This window comes from Salmo salar, chromosome 27, assembly GCF_965601325.2.
Source record: "Salmo salar chromosome 27, fSalSal1, whole genome shotgun sequence".
NCBI lineage: Eukaryota > Metazoa > Chordata > Actinopteri > Salmoniformes > Salmonidae > Salmo > Salmo salar.
Genome location: NC_138317.1, coordinates 7,772,501 through 7,788,687, shown reverse-complemented (window position 1 = coordinate 7,788,687; position 16,187 = coordinate 7,772,501). Strand labels below are relative to the sequence as shown.

Sequence of the window (16,187 nt, the reverse complement as noted above, 5' to 3'; positions counted from 1 at the left end):
AGAGCAATCTCAGACCATTAGGTGGCAATAAATTATGGCTGATGCATCTTAAACATTTATGCAAACACCATACTCGCTCATACAGAGGTTACATGCTCAAATGAACTCACACACACACATATTTCATTCATACTTACACCAAAGCACACACTATCGGCCGCATGCACACCATCTTTCTTTCCCTTCTTCTCTCCCTCCCTCCCTCCTTCCCTCCCTCCCTCGACAGATTGCATCACCATCAGTCAACGCGCCTCTGACAAACAGCAATTACCCAAATCGACAGATAACGAGAACAGGCTATCACTCACACACAGGGCGGCCCATAAAGCAGCAAGACATTACCATGGAGGAGTCATTTATCTTGGAGCTCCTCCAGTGTACCTCCTTTAACCTAGCATACTCTACTCTTTACCTACCTTTCCTGCTGGGTTGGAGCAAAAGACAAACAACAGGGCTAGCCTGGTCCTACATCTGTTTGGCCATATGAATTGTCAAGACAGCATAAACAGATCTGGGACCAGGCTATAGTTGTTTGCCTTCACATCTGTTTGTTCTATGGGGATATTACTGTATACAGGTGTCAATTACCCTTTTTTTAAACTTTCCCTTCTGGGGACATATCTATCAATTCAGTTCTACATCAATCTCTTTTCTTTTTATAATCTTATTACTCAATCTTATATTGTGTTCGTCATTGATTTACAGTGCAGTATATGTCATTTTATTTGTCTTTGCTCTCTTTTGGGAGCCAGTATCGTTCCAACTGTCTACATATCTATCTATCTGTCTGTTCTTGACTTCCATCTATCGGTCTTCTCTCTTTCCTTCAAATGTCTCTTCTTTTTCTCTCTCTCTTCAGCTGGAGAATCCTCTCTGGCTCGATATGGAGAACTTCCCTCTGACATCTTCCCTTTGTCTACATATCGGTCCATCCGGTCATCTGTCTTCTCGCTCTTTTTTTCTCTCTCTCAGTGTTCCCTCTTTTCCCTCCATCTCTCCTCCTCTGGAATGACTGGAATCCTGTGTCTCAATATGTCTTCACACTAAAATCTCCTTAATCCAGTAATCCATCAATTTTTTCTCTTTCTCTGTAGCCTCTCTCCTTCCTCTGTTCTCTCTCGTCCTGTGGAATCTGGTATTTGGTTCAATATGTGGCATGTCCTCACACTACAATCTTCCCATTTATCCCATCCGATTACATGTTAACCCCCCCCCCCCCCCCCCCCCCAATCTCTTTTCCCTCTGGAATCTGGGCTATCTGGCTCGGTTCGCTGCAGCAGATGCAGCCGGGCCTCCTAAACATCTGCTTTCCGCATTCTGCCACATCACTCCCCTCCTGATGAGGTAACCCCTTTAACTCCCCAAAACATGTTCTCCTCATCGCAGCTTTAATATGCAGCTGGGAATTTGGGCTCCAAGTGTAGCAGCGTGGAGTGGAGGGGATGGCTGCTGCAAGCATGCAATTGAAGCCTACCTTCTCGTTCTTCTTGTCTCCTATGTGCCCTGTTGTTTCGGGTAGTAACGTTGTGGTATGAGCAGCTAAGATGGTGAATGTTCAATTGTCCGCTTCACTGTTTGCTCAGTGCTCCCACATTTAAAATTAGTATTTTCATTGTTTTCATTGCTATATTTTTGCCCAGCTCCTAGGCTACGTTTGGACGTTCGTAGTTACTCTGCTTTCAATGTGTCTTGGGCCTGTTATGTTTGGATGTGCGTGGCTACTCTCCTTTCAGTGGTGTTGTGTTTCACAGCAACACGGGTCAGCTAGAATGCTGATATTGATGCTTATGGAAGGTTTGTGTGCATGCAGCGGATACACCATTTGTTTGGCATCCACCTGAGCTGAGTTAAGCTCAGTGTTCTCCCCATGTTTTACTGTAGTGATTACCTTTAAGAGCAGTGAGGGAGCTAGCGCTCTTAAAAATAACCAAAACTCATCTGTGACTTCTATGAACTCCATTATGATTCAGCACACTCAGACAGGGAAGCATGCACAGAGGAACACACACACACACATACTACACACACAATGACCAGGGGCTAATAAAAGCTGCAACACTGTCAAATAATGCATGTTGTGTTTTTACCAAAAACGTTTTTCAACAGTCATAGACAGGCTATTAATACTTTAAGAGTACTGGGAGTATTGTGTACAATATGTAGCTTGTCTTCACACTATATTTTGTCATACATTTTTTGGCCTCTCTCCTCCTGGAATCACTATTGGGGTTACTTTTTATATAGAGGGCTGTGCTCTCTAAAGCCCAGCGTACTGTACATTTATATCTAGAAAGCCCCAGTGGGCAGCTCACCTTGTTAACCTCCAGGATTTCTCTCCTCTCCTCTGTTGCCGGGCGGGCCTGGCTGGCCAAGCGTTCATCGTGTTTGGAGCTGTCGTCCTCCACATAGGGGATGAGTTGCTGTGTGGGGGAGAGGTGGTGGATATAAACAAATACAATGTCCACAGGTGTTCAATGAGGGGATGGTAAATTGATAAGTAGTTTGGTGCTTTGGTTTGCAATAGGAAAATACATATGACTTCCTTGTAAAAGAGATGACCATTTAAATGGGAGTCGCCTGGTTAAATAAAGATACATTTAAAAAAGGAGAAAAAAACCCCCCATTAATTGGCTTATGTCTCTCATCAAACAAATATAGACTCACTAGCCCCTTCTCTAAAGTCTCCATACTGTATGTATAGGTGTATGAAATGCTGTAAAGAAACAGTCGTTCTCATACCGATACATAGTAGTTAATCATAACAGAGCTGTAGCACAACACTTGGAAGCGAACACATTATGCTAGCCTTTCCCAAACTCGGTCCTCGGGACCCCAAGGGGGGCACGTTTTGGTTTTTGTCCTAACACCACACAGCTGATTCAAATGATCAAAGCTTGATGATTCGTTGATTATTTGAATCAACTGTGTCGTGCTTGGGCAAAAAAACTAAACGTGCACCCCTGGTGGTCTAGAGGACAGAGTTTGGGAAACCCTGCATTAGGCAATATTAAAACCTAAAATAATATATAGTCCACCAAGTCCTCCATTATAAAAGGTCTATCTATACTGCTTGCGTGAGCACAAACTCTCCCTACTAAGCTTGTATAAAAGAGATTTCTATGACATTCCCTCCGCTGTTATACTGAATTAGAACTGCCTTCATGAGCAGAAAATAGGGATTTTGTGTAGATCACAATTTTTGTTTTCAATATAATCTAATCTACAAACAGTTCCATACCACCACCACCACCAATTCAGAATCAGGACTTCTCCCACAGTCCATACCCAAGTGCTTATTTCATTTTTAAGCGCTCTCTGTGCTTGACGTTGTCTGGCTGACACTACACCGACTGCTCTGCTTTAAATCACACTGACATCTGCTGGTCTGCAGGATAATAAGCAGTGCGTATGGGACACATTGTTCTCTATTGCACTGCATCAAGACCAACGGGCTTATCTTAAATGGTACCATTATAAGTAGCGTTAACACTGTCGTCTACTGGGTTCCTATTATCATACATTGCTGTGTGAGGTGAGATTGCTTAAACAGTTATGTAGGAACAAGGTAATGATTTGAGAAAAGAAACAACATTAACGGCTACAGCATCCTTCTCATAAATAAATAAATACAAAGATTAGGTACAAGAGCCAACCAAAAGCCTTAGCAGGCGTGAAAACACAGTGACGTCCAACACAAATCTGAGGCTGAGTACTATTCAACATTCTAAATAGCCTAGTAGTTGATCACATTTCATTGCAGTCAATGACCTGAGGTTTAGCAACTGGCAGAGACCAGTGTAGACAATGATTAAAGCAGGCTGTGACCAAAGCATTACTGCAGGGCTGGATAGGGCCAGGCCAGAAGACAGACAGAGAGAGAATCACATGAGAAAAACAAGAGACAGCTCTGGCAGTTTTCTCTAGTCAGTCAGAGAGACCGATGCCAAACCCTAAGCTGTCTGACTTGTATTGGAGAGAAGACAGAAGACGTGCTGGATATTATATAAGGCCAACTGTGATTGTTAGGGGCGGAAAAACTTTTTTTACTTCTATAATTCCAGCTATGAGCCAAGCGCATATTGAATTTAAAGGTAAGAGCTGTTATTGGCAGTCGGAAGGGGGAAAATGTGCGGAGTAGAAAGAGAGGGCGAGAGAGAAAGAATGTGTGTTTGTGTGTGTGTCTCAGTGACTGTGGGTGTGGGTGTGAGTCATAACCCCAGTCTCTGGGAAAAAACTAGAGGTCGACTGATTAATCGGAATGGCCGATTAATTAGGGCCGATTTCAGGTTTCTGTAACAATCGGTAATCAGTATTTTTGGACACTGATTTGCCATTTTTTTTTTTTTTTTTTTTTTTTTTTTTTTACACCTTTATTTAACTAGGCAAGTCAGATTAAAAACACATTCTTAATTTCAATGACGGCCTAGGAACGGGGGTTAACTGCCTTGTTCAGTGGCAGAACAACAGATTTTTACCTTGTCACCTCAGGATTCGTTTTTGCGACCTTCCGGTTACTAGTCCAACGCTCTAACCACCTGCCTTACATTGCACTCCACGAGGAGCCAGCATGGCAGGCTGACTACCTGTTACGTGAGGGCAGGCAGACTACCTGTTACGTGAGGGCAGCAAGGAGCCATGGTAAGTTGCTAGCTCGCATTAAACTTATCTTATAAAAAACGATCAATCTTAACATAATCACTAGTTAAACTAGTAATATCATCAACCATGTGTTGTCCCGTGCTGACCATAGAAAGCTTTTATTTTTCTATGGTAGAGTAGGTCAGGGCGTGACAGGGGGTTTTGTCTAATTTATTTATGTCTATATTGGTTCTAGTTTCTTTTTTTTATGTTGGGGGTTTTCTCTAGTTTATGTATTTCTATGTGGGGTTCTAGTTTCTGAATTTCTATGTTGTTGTTTTTTGGGATGATCTCCAATTAGAGGCAGCTGGTCATCGTTGTCTCTAATTGGGGATCATATTTAAGTTGTTGTTTTTCCCACTAGGTTTTGTGGGAGATTATTTTGAGTAAGTGTATGTTGCACCTCTTCGTCACAGTTTGTTGTTTTTGTTTATTCGTTTATTTGTAAACTGTTTTTGTTTATTCGTTTATTTGTATGTCTTGCATAGTTTCACAGTTTAAATAAAATGTGGAACGATACACACGCTGCGCCTTCGTCCGCTCCTTCTTCAGACAGGCGTGACATGTGTAGTTATATAACGTGTCCTGCGTGGCATATAATCGATGCGGTTAATTTCTCATCGAATCACAGCCTACTTCGACAAACGGGTGATGATTTAACAAGCGCATTTGCGAAAAAAGCACTGTCGTTGCACCAATGGACCTAAACATCAATGCCTTTCTTTAAAATCAATACACAAGTATATATTTTTAAACCTGCATATTTAGTTAATATTGCCTGCTAACATGAATTTCTTATAACTAAGGAAAAGACGTTGTGTCACTTCTCTTGCGTTCTGTGCAAGCAGTCAGGTTATATACAGCAGTTTGGGCCGCCTGGCTCATTGCGAACTGTGTGAAGTCCATTTATTCCTAACAAAGGCCGTAATTAATTTGCCAAAATTGTACATAATTATGACATAACATTGAAGGTTGTGCAATGTAACAGGAATATTTAGACTTAGGGATGCCACCCGTTAGATAAAATACGGAACGGTTCCGTATTTCACTGAAATAATAAACGTTTCGTTTTCGAAATGATCGTTTCAGGATTCGACCATATTAATGACCAAAGGCTCGTATTTCTGTGTGTTATTATGTTATAATTAAGTCTATGATTTGATATTTGATAGAGCAGTCTGACTGAGCGATGGTAGGTAGCAGCAGGCTCGTAAGCATTCATTCAAACAGCACCTTCATGCGTTTGCCAGCAGCTCTTCGCAATTCTTCAAGCATTGCGCTGTTTATGACTTCAACCCCCGAGATTAGGCTGGTGTAACCGATGTGAAATGGCTAGCTAGTTAGCAGGGTGCGCGCTAATAGCGTTTCAAACGTCACTCGCTCTGAGACTTGGGAGTGGTTGTTCCCCTTGCTCTCCATGGGTAACGCTGCTTCGAGGGTGGCTGTTGTCGATGTGTTCCTGGTTCGAGCCCAGGTAGGACCGAGGAGAGGGACGGAAGCTATACTGTTACACTGGCAATACTAAAGTGCCTATAAGAACATCCAATAGTCAAAGGTATATGAAATACAAATCGTATAGAGAGAAATAGTCCTATAATTCCTATAATAACTACAACCTAAAACTTCTTACCTGGGAATATTGAAGACTCATGTTAATAGGAACCACCAGCTTTCATATGTTCTCATGTTCTGAGCAAGGAACTTAAACGTTAGCTTTTTTACATGGCACATATTGCACTTTTACTTTCTTCTCCAACACTTTGTTTTTGCATTATTTAAACCAAATTGAACATGTTTCATTATTTATTTGAGGCTAAATTGATAGTATTTATGTATTATATTATTATATTAAGTTAAAATAAGTGTTCATTCAGTATTGTTGTAATTGTCATTATTACAAATGAATAAATTGGCCGATTAACCGGTATCGGCTTTTTTGGGTCCTCCAATAATCGGTATCGGCGGTGAAAAATCATAATAGAAAAAACAGAAAACTGCTTATGTGGGAAGCCTTCCCCAGTTGTTCATTACCAGGCCTCCTGCTAAATAGGAACGCGATGAGGTCACGCTGGCTTAGTCATTGATTCCACTTCCTGTTTGGGGAAAGCCCGGTCAGCGGCCAGCCAATAGCATGATTGTCAGGACTGCGGCCGGCAGGCTGGTCAGCCATTTGAGTTTCAGGGGATGATAAATGGCGGCGTTCGGCGGGCCAAAATCAACTCCCTCCAGACAACATGTTGCAGTGAAGTATTGGTTGATCAGCACAGTAAGTAGTTTGCACAGCCTCTGGGGGGATAGGTAAACATTTTAAATGAAGTGGTACAACTGTGGAGTGTAATGGAGAGTGAGGTTTACATATGACCAGAATTACAAATAAAAGTGTAACTTTTCCTCCCTGAGAGAGAAATACAGCAAGCCAGTATGCCATACGGGCAATTCTACAGTAACTGAATTATACTGAGACTTTCAAACTGTCAGGGGCGTCGTAAAGGACAGACCAAGGCGCAGCGGGTATAGTGCTAATCTTCTTTAATTTTAATGAGATAACACTTTTACAAAAAATAACAAAACCGACAACCGACAGTTCCGTCAGGTACTTACACAAAACAGAAAACAACCACCCACAAAACCCAAAGGAAAACAGGCTGTCTAAGTATGGCTTCCAATCAGACAACGAAAGACACCTGCCTCTGATTGGAAACCACACTCGGCCAAACCTGGAAAACGAAACATAGAAAATGAAAACTAGAACCAAAATCCCCTAGACCAAAAACCCCAAAACAAACACCCCCTGCCACGCCCTGACCATACTACAATGACAAAAGACCCCTTTACTGGTCAGGACGTGACACAAACGTATGCCAAACAAAAACCATTAATTTCAAAGATTAACAAACTATAGCTCTCTATGCACAACGAATACACAGTACATTATCAAAAATTAACATTTACTGAAAAAACTATGAAGACGCAAAGTTTGGTAACAGAATTACAGTAAAATCTCCCTCAGTTTCATTCTGTTCACAAACTTTGTATCAGCACAGTTCTTCCTGTAAATGTGTGTTTGTAAAATGTTCAGTAGGAATTGTTAAAAATAGTCATTGTGCATAGAGTTGCACAGTTTGTTAAACTTTGAAATCTATGGTTTTTGTTTGGTATACATTCAGCGTAATTCCGTCACCATGGCCCATACATAAAACAAATGTAATGTACTGTATACAGTACCAGTCAAAAGTTTGGACACACCTACTCATTCAAGGGTTTTACTACATTTTTTACTATTTTCTACATTGTAGAATAATAGTGAAGACATCAAAACTATGAAATAACACATATGGAATCATGTAGTAACCAATAAAGTGTTAAACAAATCAAAATATATTTTATATTTGAGATTCTTCAAAGTAGCCAATTTCCTTGATGACAGCTTTGCACACTCTTGGCATTCTCTCAACCAGCTTGATGAGGTAGTCACCTGGAATGCATTTCAATTAACAGGGTGCCTTGTTAAAAGTTAATTTGTGGAATTGCTTTCCTTTTCAAATCAAATGAAATTGTATTTGTCACATGCGCCGAATACAACAGGTGTAGATGTTACAGTGAATGCTTACTTACAAGCCCTTAACCAACAATGCAGTTAAGAAAAAAGTAAGTGTTAATTTAATTAAAAAATATATATAATAATAATTAGAGGGCAGCAGTAAGATAATAGTAGCGAGGCTATATACAGGGGGTACCGGTACAGAGTCAATGTGCGGGGGCACAAGTTAGGTAGGGGTGAAGTGACTATGCATAGATAATAAACAGAGAGTAGCAGCAGTGTAAAAGAGGTTGGGGGGACAATGCAAATAGTCTGGGTAGCCATTTGATTAGCTGTTCAGGAGTCTTATGGCTTGGGGGAGAAGCTGTTAAGAAGCCTTTTGGACCTAGACTTGGCGCTCCGGTACCGTGCTGTAGCAGAGAGAACAGTCTATGACCAGGGTGGCTGGAGTCTTTGACAATTTTGGGGGCTTCCTCTGACACCACCTGGTATAGAGGTCCTGGATGGCAGGAAGCTTGGCCCCAGTGATGCACTGGGCCGTACACACTCTGTAGTGCCTTGCGGTCGGAGGCCGAGCAGTTGCCAGTGATTCAACCAGTCAGGATGCTCTCAATGGTGCAGCTGTGGAACCTTTTGAGGATCTGAGAACCCATACCAAATCTTTTCATTCTCCTGAGGGGGAATAGGCTGGGTCGTGCCCTCTTCACGACTATCTTGGTGTGTTTGGACCATGATAGTTTGTTGGTGATGGAACTTTAAGCTCTCAACCTGCTCCACTACAGCTCCGTCAATGAGAATGGGGGCGTGCTCGGTCCTCCTTTTCCTGTAGTCCACAATCATCTCCTTTGTCTTAATCACGTTGAGGGAGAGGTTATTATCCTGGCACCACAGGGCCAGGTCTCTGACCTCCTCCCTATAGACTGTCGCATCATTGTCGGTGATCAGGCCTACCACTGTTTCGCATGTCTGGTTCCCACCGTGAAGCATGGAAGAGGAGATGGGATGGTGTGGGGGTGCTTTGCCTGGTTACACTGTCAGTGATTTATTTAGAATTCAAGGCACACTTAACCAGCATGGCTACCACAGCATTCTGCAGTGATACGCCATCCCATCTGGTTTGCGTTTAGTGGGACTATCATTTGTTTTTCAACAACACTATTACCCAACACACCTCCAGGCTGTGTAAGGGCTATTTGACCAAGAAGGAGAGTGATGGAGTGCTGCATCAGATGACCTGGCCTCCACAATCACCTGACCCAATTGAGATGGTTTGGGATGAGTTGGACTGCAGAGTGAACGAAAAGCAGCCAACAAGTGCTCAGCATATGTGGGAACTCCTTAAAGACTGTTGGAAAAGCATTCCTCATGAAGCTGATTGAGAGAATGCCAAAGGGTGGCTACTTTGAAGAATCTAAACCTAAAATAAATGTAGACTTGTTTAACCTCTATGGGCTAGGCGGGACGAATTCGTCCCACCTACGTAACAGCCAGTTGAAGCCTGTGGCGCAATTTTCAAATACCTTAAAAATCCTATTACTTCAATTTCTCAAACATATGACTATTTTACAGCTATTTAAAGAAAAGACTCTCGTTAATCTAACCACACTGTCCGATTTCAAAAAGGCTTTACAACGAAAGCAAAACATTAGATTATGACAGCAGAGTACCAAGCCAGAAATAATCAGAGACCCATTTTTCAAGCTAGCATATAATGTCACAAAAACCCAGAAGACAGCTAAATGCAGCACTAACCTTTGATGATCTTCATCAGATGACACACCTAGGACATTATGTTATACAATACATGCATGTTTTGTTCAATCAAGTTCATATTTATATCAAAAAACAGCTTTTTACATAAGCATGTGACGTTCAGAACTAGCATACCCCCCGCAAACTTCCGGCGAATTTACTAACAATTTACTAAATTACTCACGATAAACGTTCACAAAAAGCATAACAATTATTTTAAGAATTATAGATACATTACTCCTCTATGCACTCGATATGTCCGATTTTAAAATAGCTTTTCGGTGAAAGCACATTTTGCAATATTCTAAGTACATAGCCCGGCATCACAGGGCTAGCTATTTAGACACCCAGCAGGTTTAGCACTCACCAATATCAGATTTACTATAAGAAAAATGGTCTTACCTTTCCTGTTCTTCGTCAGAATGCACTCCCAGGACTTCTACTTCAATAACAAATGTAGGTTTGGTCCAAAATAATTCATAGTTATGTTCCAACAGCGACGTTTTGTTTCGTGCGTCCCAGACACTATCCCAATGGTAAATAACGGTCGTGCGCACGGCGCATTTCGTGACAAAAGATTTCTAAATATTTCATTACCGTACTTCGAAGCATGTCAACCGCTGTTTAAAATCAATTTTTATGCCATTTTTCTCGTAAAAAAGCGATAATATTCAGACCGGGAATCTGCAATTAGATAAACAGCCGAAGGAAAATATATCACTGGGTCGAATCGGGCACGCGCCTAATTCCATTGTCCTCTGATGGGCCACTTGGCAAAGGCGATTATGTGTTTCAGCCTGAGGCTGCCTCGTCATCGTTCAGGTTTTTCCCGGGCTCTGAGAGCCTATTGGAGCCCTAGGAAATGTCACGTTACAGCTAAGATCCTGACTCTTCAATAAACAGAAGCAAGAACAACAACACCTTGTCAGACAGGCCACTTCCTGCATGAAACCTAGTCAGGTTTTTGCCTGCCAAATGAGTTCTGTTATACTCACAGACACCATTCAAACAGTTTTAGAAACTTTAGGGTGTTTTCTATCCATATGTAATAAGTATATGCATATTCTAGTTACTGGGTAGGAGTGGTAACCAGATTAAATCGGGTACGTTTTTTTATCCGGACGTGAAAATACTGCCCCCTATCCCAAACAGGTTAAGACTTTTTTGGTTACTACAAGATTCCATGTGTTATTTCATAGTTTAAAAAAAACCTTGAGTAGGTGTGTCCAAACATTTGACTGGTACTGTATGTTTGAAAGCCTAATTAAACATGTGCATGCAATGTCAGTTCTACAACACTGGTTTACAACCAACTGTCTCCAAATCAATAGGAGAAAAGACTGCAACAATGAAACCACCAATAAAAGAGAGGAATCGCCCAGCATGAGGTCTAAAACAGTAGCCAACCCAGTAGCTCAGTAAAATAAAGTGGTGGGCATTTAGAGGTGGGTGTCCATAACAGCCACTAAGGAGGCCCTCAGGACAAACACAAAGCGGCCATTGAATTGAATGTGGAGCTGAGCCGAGGGTTGCGTCCCAAATGGAAACATATTCCCTGTAGAGTGCACTACTTTCCTGCACAAAAGTAGTGCACTATATAGGAAATAGGGTGTCCCGAGGTAGACCTGATAGAGTGGGAGACATAAGAATCCCCCAGGCACCAGGGGTTCCTCTGAACTTTCTTTACCACGGTGGATCCCTTCACTACATTCAGACATTTTGTATGAGGAAACTGTAATCCAATCTCTCTGGCAAGAACCGAAATGTCCATAAATCTGCATCAGTGGTTTGTGTAGGTTTGTATACCGAGCCAAAATGGCGTCAACTGTGGTAAAGTACACTATGTCCGGTTCAAACTGGTTATATATTGATTGTGATTCACAGAGTGGTCCTGGCACAGTGGCCACTCACCTCTGGGGGTACGGGGTCCAGACCGGTGCAGTTTTCGTTGCATTTGTCGTAGACGAGGCGCAGCTTGCGGAAGAGTACAGAGAGCATACGCAGGTGCTCCTGCAGTTTGCCCAGCCTGTCCTGGTGGGTGCTGGGGTGGTACGTCACTCCATTTGGCAGCTGGGGGAGATGACATAGAAAAGTATGTAACACACTTCTTTCCTAGTAATGTAATAACATTGTACTAATAGCTATGGGTCATTTCAGGGCCTCCTGTTTACTCGACTAGGACCTCCTTGACCAGTTACTCCTTGACTACTAATAACCAGCGTGTAATTTCTCAAATGTTTATGGTGGTAACTGAAGTGTAGAAGGTTTATAAAATAAAGACTGAATTATTGCAATGTAGACAAAAAAAATGGTTTTACATGTATTTATTTAAATGTGCTGTTACATGGCATTCCATTGAGAGGCGAAGTTTACATATTACTAACTACATGATATGTATATGACTTAGAACAGCTCCGGACTGTTTCACCTGAGCTTTACGCTAACTAGCTTTAGGCACTTTTAACTGATAGTAAACATCCTGTACAGCCTGAAACTATTCCCTGAATGAGGGTAGGTAGGGTGTATACCTGTATAAATGCCTACCACTCTGTAAACAGAGTGATCTTTCTTTCCCCACACAGAGTCTGTGATCTGTGAAACAAGTCACAACAGTGCTGTTTGTACATTCTGCGGCGAGGCAGCACGGCTTGCTTTGCGGTCTTCTTCTTTTGTCTTTCGCTGTTGTTGTTTTAATGAGCTGCAGAAGGATCTTCTCTGAGACACAGACAGACCGAGAGAGACAATGTCTGACTGTATCCCAAATGGCACCCTATTCCCTATATAGTGCACTACTTTTGACCAGAGTCCTAGTATGGGTCCTGGTTAAAAGTAGTGAACTACATAGGGAATAGGGTGCCATTTGGGACACACACACAACTTCTCCTGAACCCATCTTAAGGGCACAGTCTGATCTTTCCAACGTGTCAACAGAAGGTCCAGAAGAGGTATAAACAGATGGTGACTATCTAATGATCAAATAAAGGCCTTTTCACAACCAATTATATCATCCTCCATGTTTAAAAACAAGCGTGAGACAGGATTGCACCATGGGACATGCCTTCCTTGGGCAAGAATAAAAGCAGTCTTAGTTGGCCCAGCTTTCTGCTCCTAGGCCCATATCCATCCATTCTCACCAGAAAACAGAGGGACAATGCATGTCATATTGTGTTACTGTTATTAGATATAACTGTGAGGAAATGGATGACAATCAATCAATGTTGTGCTGTCAGTTTATGTAATGCTGTCGGTCTGGGGTCAAATAAGGCTGAATCGTGTGTGTGTGTGTGTGTGTGTGTGTGTGTGTGTGTGTGTGTGTGTGTGTGTGTGTGTGTGTGTGTGTGTGTGTGTGTGTGTGTGTGTGTGCGTGCGTGCGTAAAAGGGAAGTGGAGCACATGCAAACAATGCTTTGCGTGTATTAAAGGTGGTTGACAGACGAGCACCATCCATAATAAAAGGCAAGACTTTGAACTTTGTTCAGCCTTCATACCCGCCCCAACACAAAAAAGTCACAAGAAACACTTACCTGCATGTTCCTCAACAGCTGGAAGATCTCCATGGTGCGTAAGACGATATCCTGCACCGTCTCCTGGCCGATGCGACAGAGCGACGCTGTGTTGACATCACGGGCAGCCTGAGCCTGCTGCCCGGCGAATGCCACTATGGGAGGGGTGGTCATGGAGACAGCAGAGGACCTATAGGTGCAGCGAGGGGTCAGCCTATTCTACACTGGCACACCTTGGCATGCCTGGTAGTATGATATTGGAAGGATGGAAAAGGGTAGGGTTGGGGATAGAGGAAGATGGAAGAGAAAGGGAGAGAAAGCAGGGGTCAGGGAAAGAGAAACAGACTGGTTAATTTCTTGATGTTACATTCACAATAATATGTGTTGATGGTTTAAGTAATGAATTAATACTTTATTTTCCCATAGGGAAATGTGAATGCCTGTATTGGCCAGCAGCATAACACTCTGCATCCCTCTGCTGGCTTTCCTCTGAGGCTAAGTAGGTTTGGTCCTGGATGGGAGATCAGATGCTGCTGAAAGTGTTGGAAAATCAGTAGGAGGCACTCTTTCCTCTGGTCTAAAAAAATATCCCAACGCCCCAGGGCAGTGATTGGGGACATTGCCCTGTGTAGGGTGCTGCTGTCTTTCGAATGGGAAGTTAAACAGGTGTCCTGACTCTCTGTGGTCACTAAAGAGCCCATGGCAATTATCGTAAGAGTAGGGGTGTTAAGCCCGGTGTCCTGGCTAAATTCCCAATCTGGTCCTCATGCCATCATGGCCACCTAATCATCCCCAGTTTCCAATTGGCTCATTCATTTCCCCTCCTCTCCCTGTAACTATTCCCCAGGTCATTGCTGTAAATGAGAATGTGTTCTTAGTCAACTTACTTGGTAAAATAAGGGTTAAATAAATTGTTTCCAGACAAATTTCCTCATGAAACATACATTTATTTTTACAAAATTAAAGTGGCTATATATATTTATTTTTATTTAACTTTTATTTAACTCGGCAAGTCAGTTAAGAACAAATTCTAATTTTACAATGACGACCTACCCCGGCCAAACCCTCCCCTAACCCGGACGACGCTGGGCCAATTGTGCTCCGCACTATGGGACTCCCGATCACGGCTGGTTGTGATACAGCCCAGAATCAAATCAGGGTCTGTAGTGACACCTCTAGCACTGAGATGCAGTGCCTTAGACTGCTGCGCCACTCGGGAGCCTTTATGTGTATTCACACACATTATGGGCTCTGAGGAGGATGACATCTTCTTTCTCAGATAGCTGTGAAACCTCTTCCAGGCTGAGACCTTTGGCTTTGTGTCAGCGAAAGCCTCGCAGCCTTCAGGCTTTGAAGCAGTCTCTTCAACGCTAACAAGGTCATCGCTCTGGGGGAGGCCACAGTTGCTGTCTCTGCTCCTTGTCTTTGTTACTCCCCATGGTGCTGAAGGTAGTCTGCGATACAGGAACTACTCCATGCAGGGCGACCGCCTCTTCGCACATGGGGAAAATAGCAAAGGGCCAGTAGTTTCCACTACCAGAGTAGGGATCAGCCTCCTCTACCTCGTCCTTACCCCATGCAGACTTGGCTAGGGGTGGAAGAGGCCCATCACATTCCTAATTTTTTACTAGTGACCATAAGTCCATGGCCTAATAGTCTACAAGCTAAGGCTTTAGTGAACTGTAAATCATGAGTATTAGATTAATAATAACTATCAAGGTGCAACTGAAGTTGAATGAACTTAAATCTCTATTTTTGATGTAAATGGCATGTCATAGAAGGGTCCCGACACCGTTTTAGTGATTTCACTTGCTTTTGAGAGACTTACCCCAAACAGCAAATCACTTCCTCATTGTGTATTATGGGGGCCCTGAAAAAAATGAACAGCGACTCCAAAAAGGCAAGGCTCTCAGTATAGTGATGCAGGTCTTTAGATGTTGTACACATGCAATGTTGTCATTCCAAACTTTATCCCCAATGTTATATTCCCTTTGTGCGACTCAAGATGTTTCCCCTAGCACTATACTGACAGCTTTGCCGTTTCTAAAAGGACATATTTTTTGTGGGGGTGGGGGGCACACTACACAAGGAAGATGAGGAAGTGATTTGCTGTTTGGGGCTAGGTTTCGCGAAAACAACTGAAATCACAAGAAAAGGTGTCTGGACCCTTCTATAACATGCCATTTACATCAGAAAGACAGATTTGATTGTAAACAAATAAAAGGTCACCTTTAAACCCTGTTTCAGAACTTATTATACCCTGTCACTAGCGTGACGTCATATTTTTTTCATCATAAACCATAATGAATTACTAAAGCGGCATAGGTCAAATGTAATTACGCAATAATGCATGGGTAACAAACCAGCGTAACACGAACTGTACAGTACTGGAAGGCACGAACACTTACATCAGTATAACCTGCCAGTACAGTAATAGCCACGTGTGAGCTTTATGCATTATATCTGCAACGTTGCACCCCAACTGATTATGCCACATTTAACGTAATAACAGGTTATTTAGCTAGATGGCTAGCTAACGTTGCTTGCTACTACAGTAAGTTAGCTAGCTAACATTGTTAATGCTAAATTCTAATTTATTTCGCCTCTATGGCCTATATATTGCCTACCTCCCTACTCTTCTACATTTGCACACACTGTACATATATTTTCTTCTATTGTGTTATTGACTGTACGTGTGTTTATGTGTAACTCTGTGTTTGATTTTGTCGCACTGCTTTATCTTGGCCAGGTCGC

The 16,187-nt window shown here is 42.4% G+C and overlaps 1 protein-coding gene across 1 annotated transcript in view; it reads right to left on the bottom strand.

Annotated features, from left to right (window-relative positions):
* med30 (mediator complex subunit 30) overlaps nucleotides 1-16,187 on the bottom strand; it is a 33,266-nt gene that overhangs the window by 16,758 nt on the left and 321 nt on the right. The window contains exons 2-4 of the mRNA XM_014177610.3: nucleotides 13,455-13,676; nucleotides 11,843-12,001; nucleotides 2,313-2,420 (exon numbers count right to left, since the gene is read on the bottom strand). Coding sequence (XP_014033085.1) covers nucleotides 2,313-2,420; nucleotides 11,843-12,001; nucleotides 13,455-13,607 — 420 coding nt within the window. The 5' untranslated portion in view covers nucleotides 13,608-13,676. The remainder of the gene's footprint in view (nucleotides 1-2,312; nucleotides 2,421-11,842; nucleotides 12,002-13,454; nucleotides 13,677-16,187) is intronic.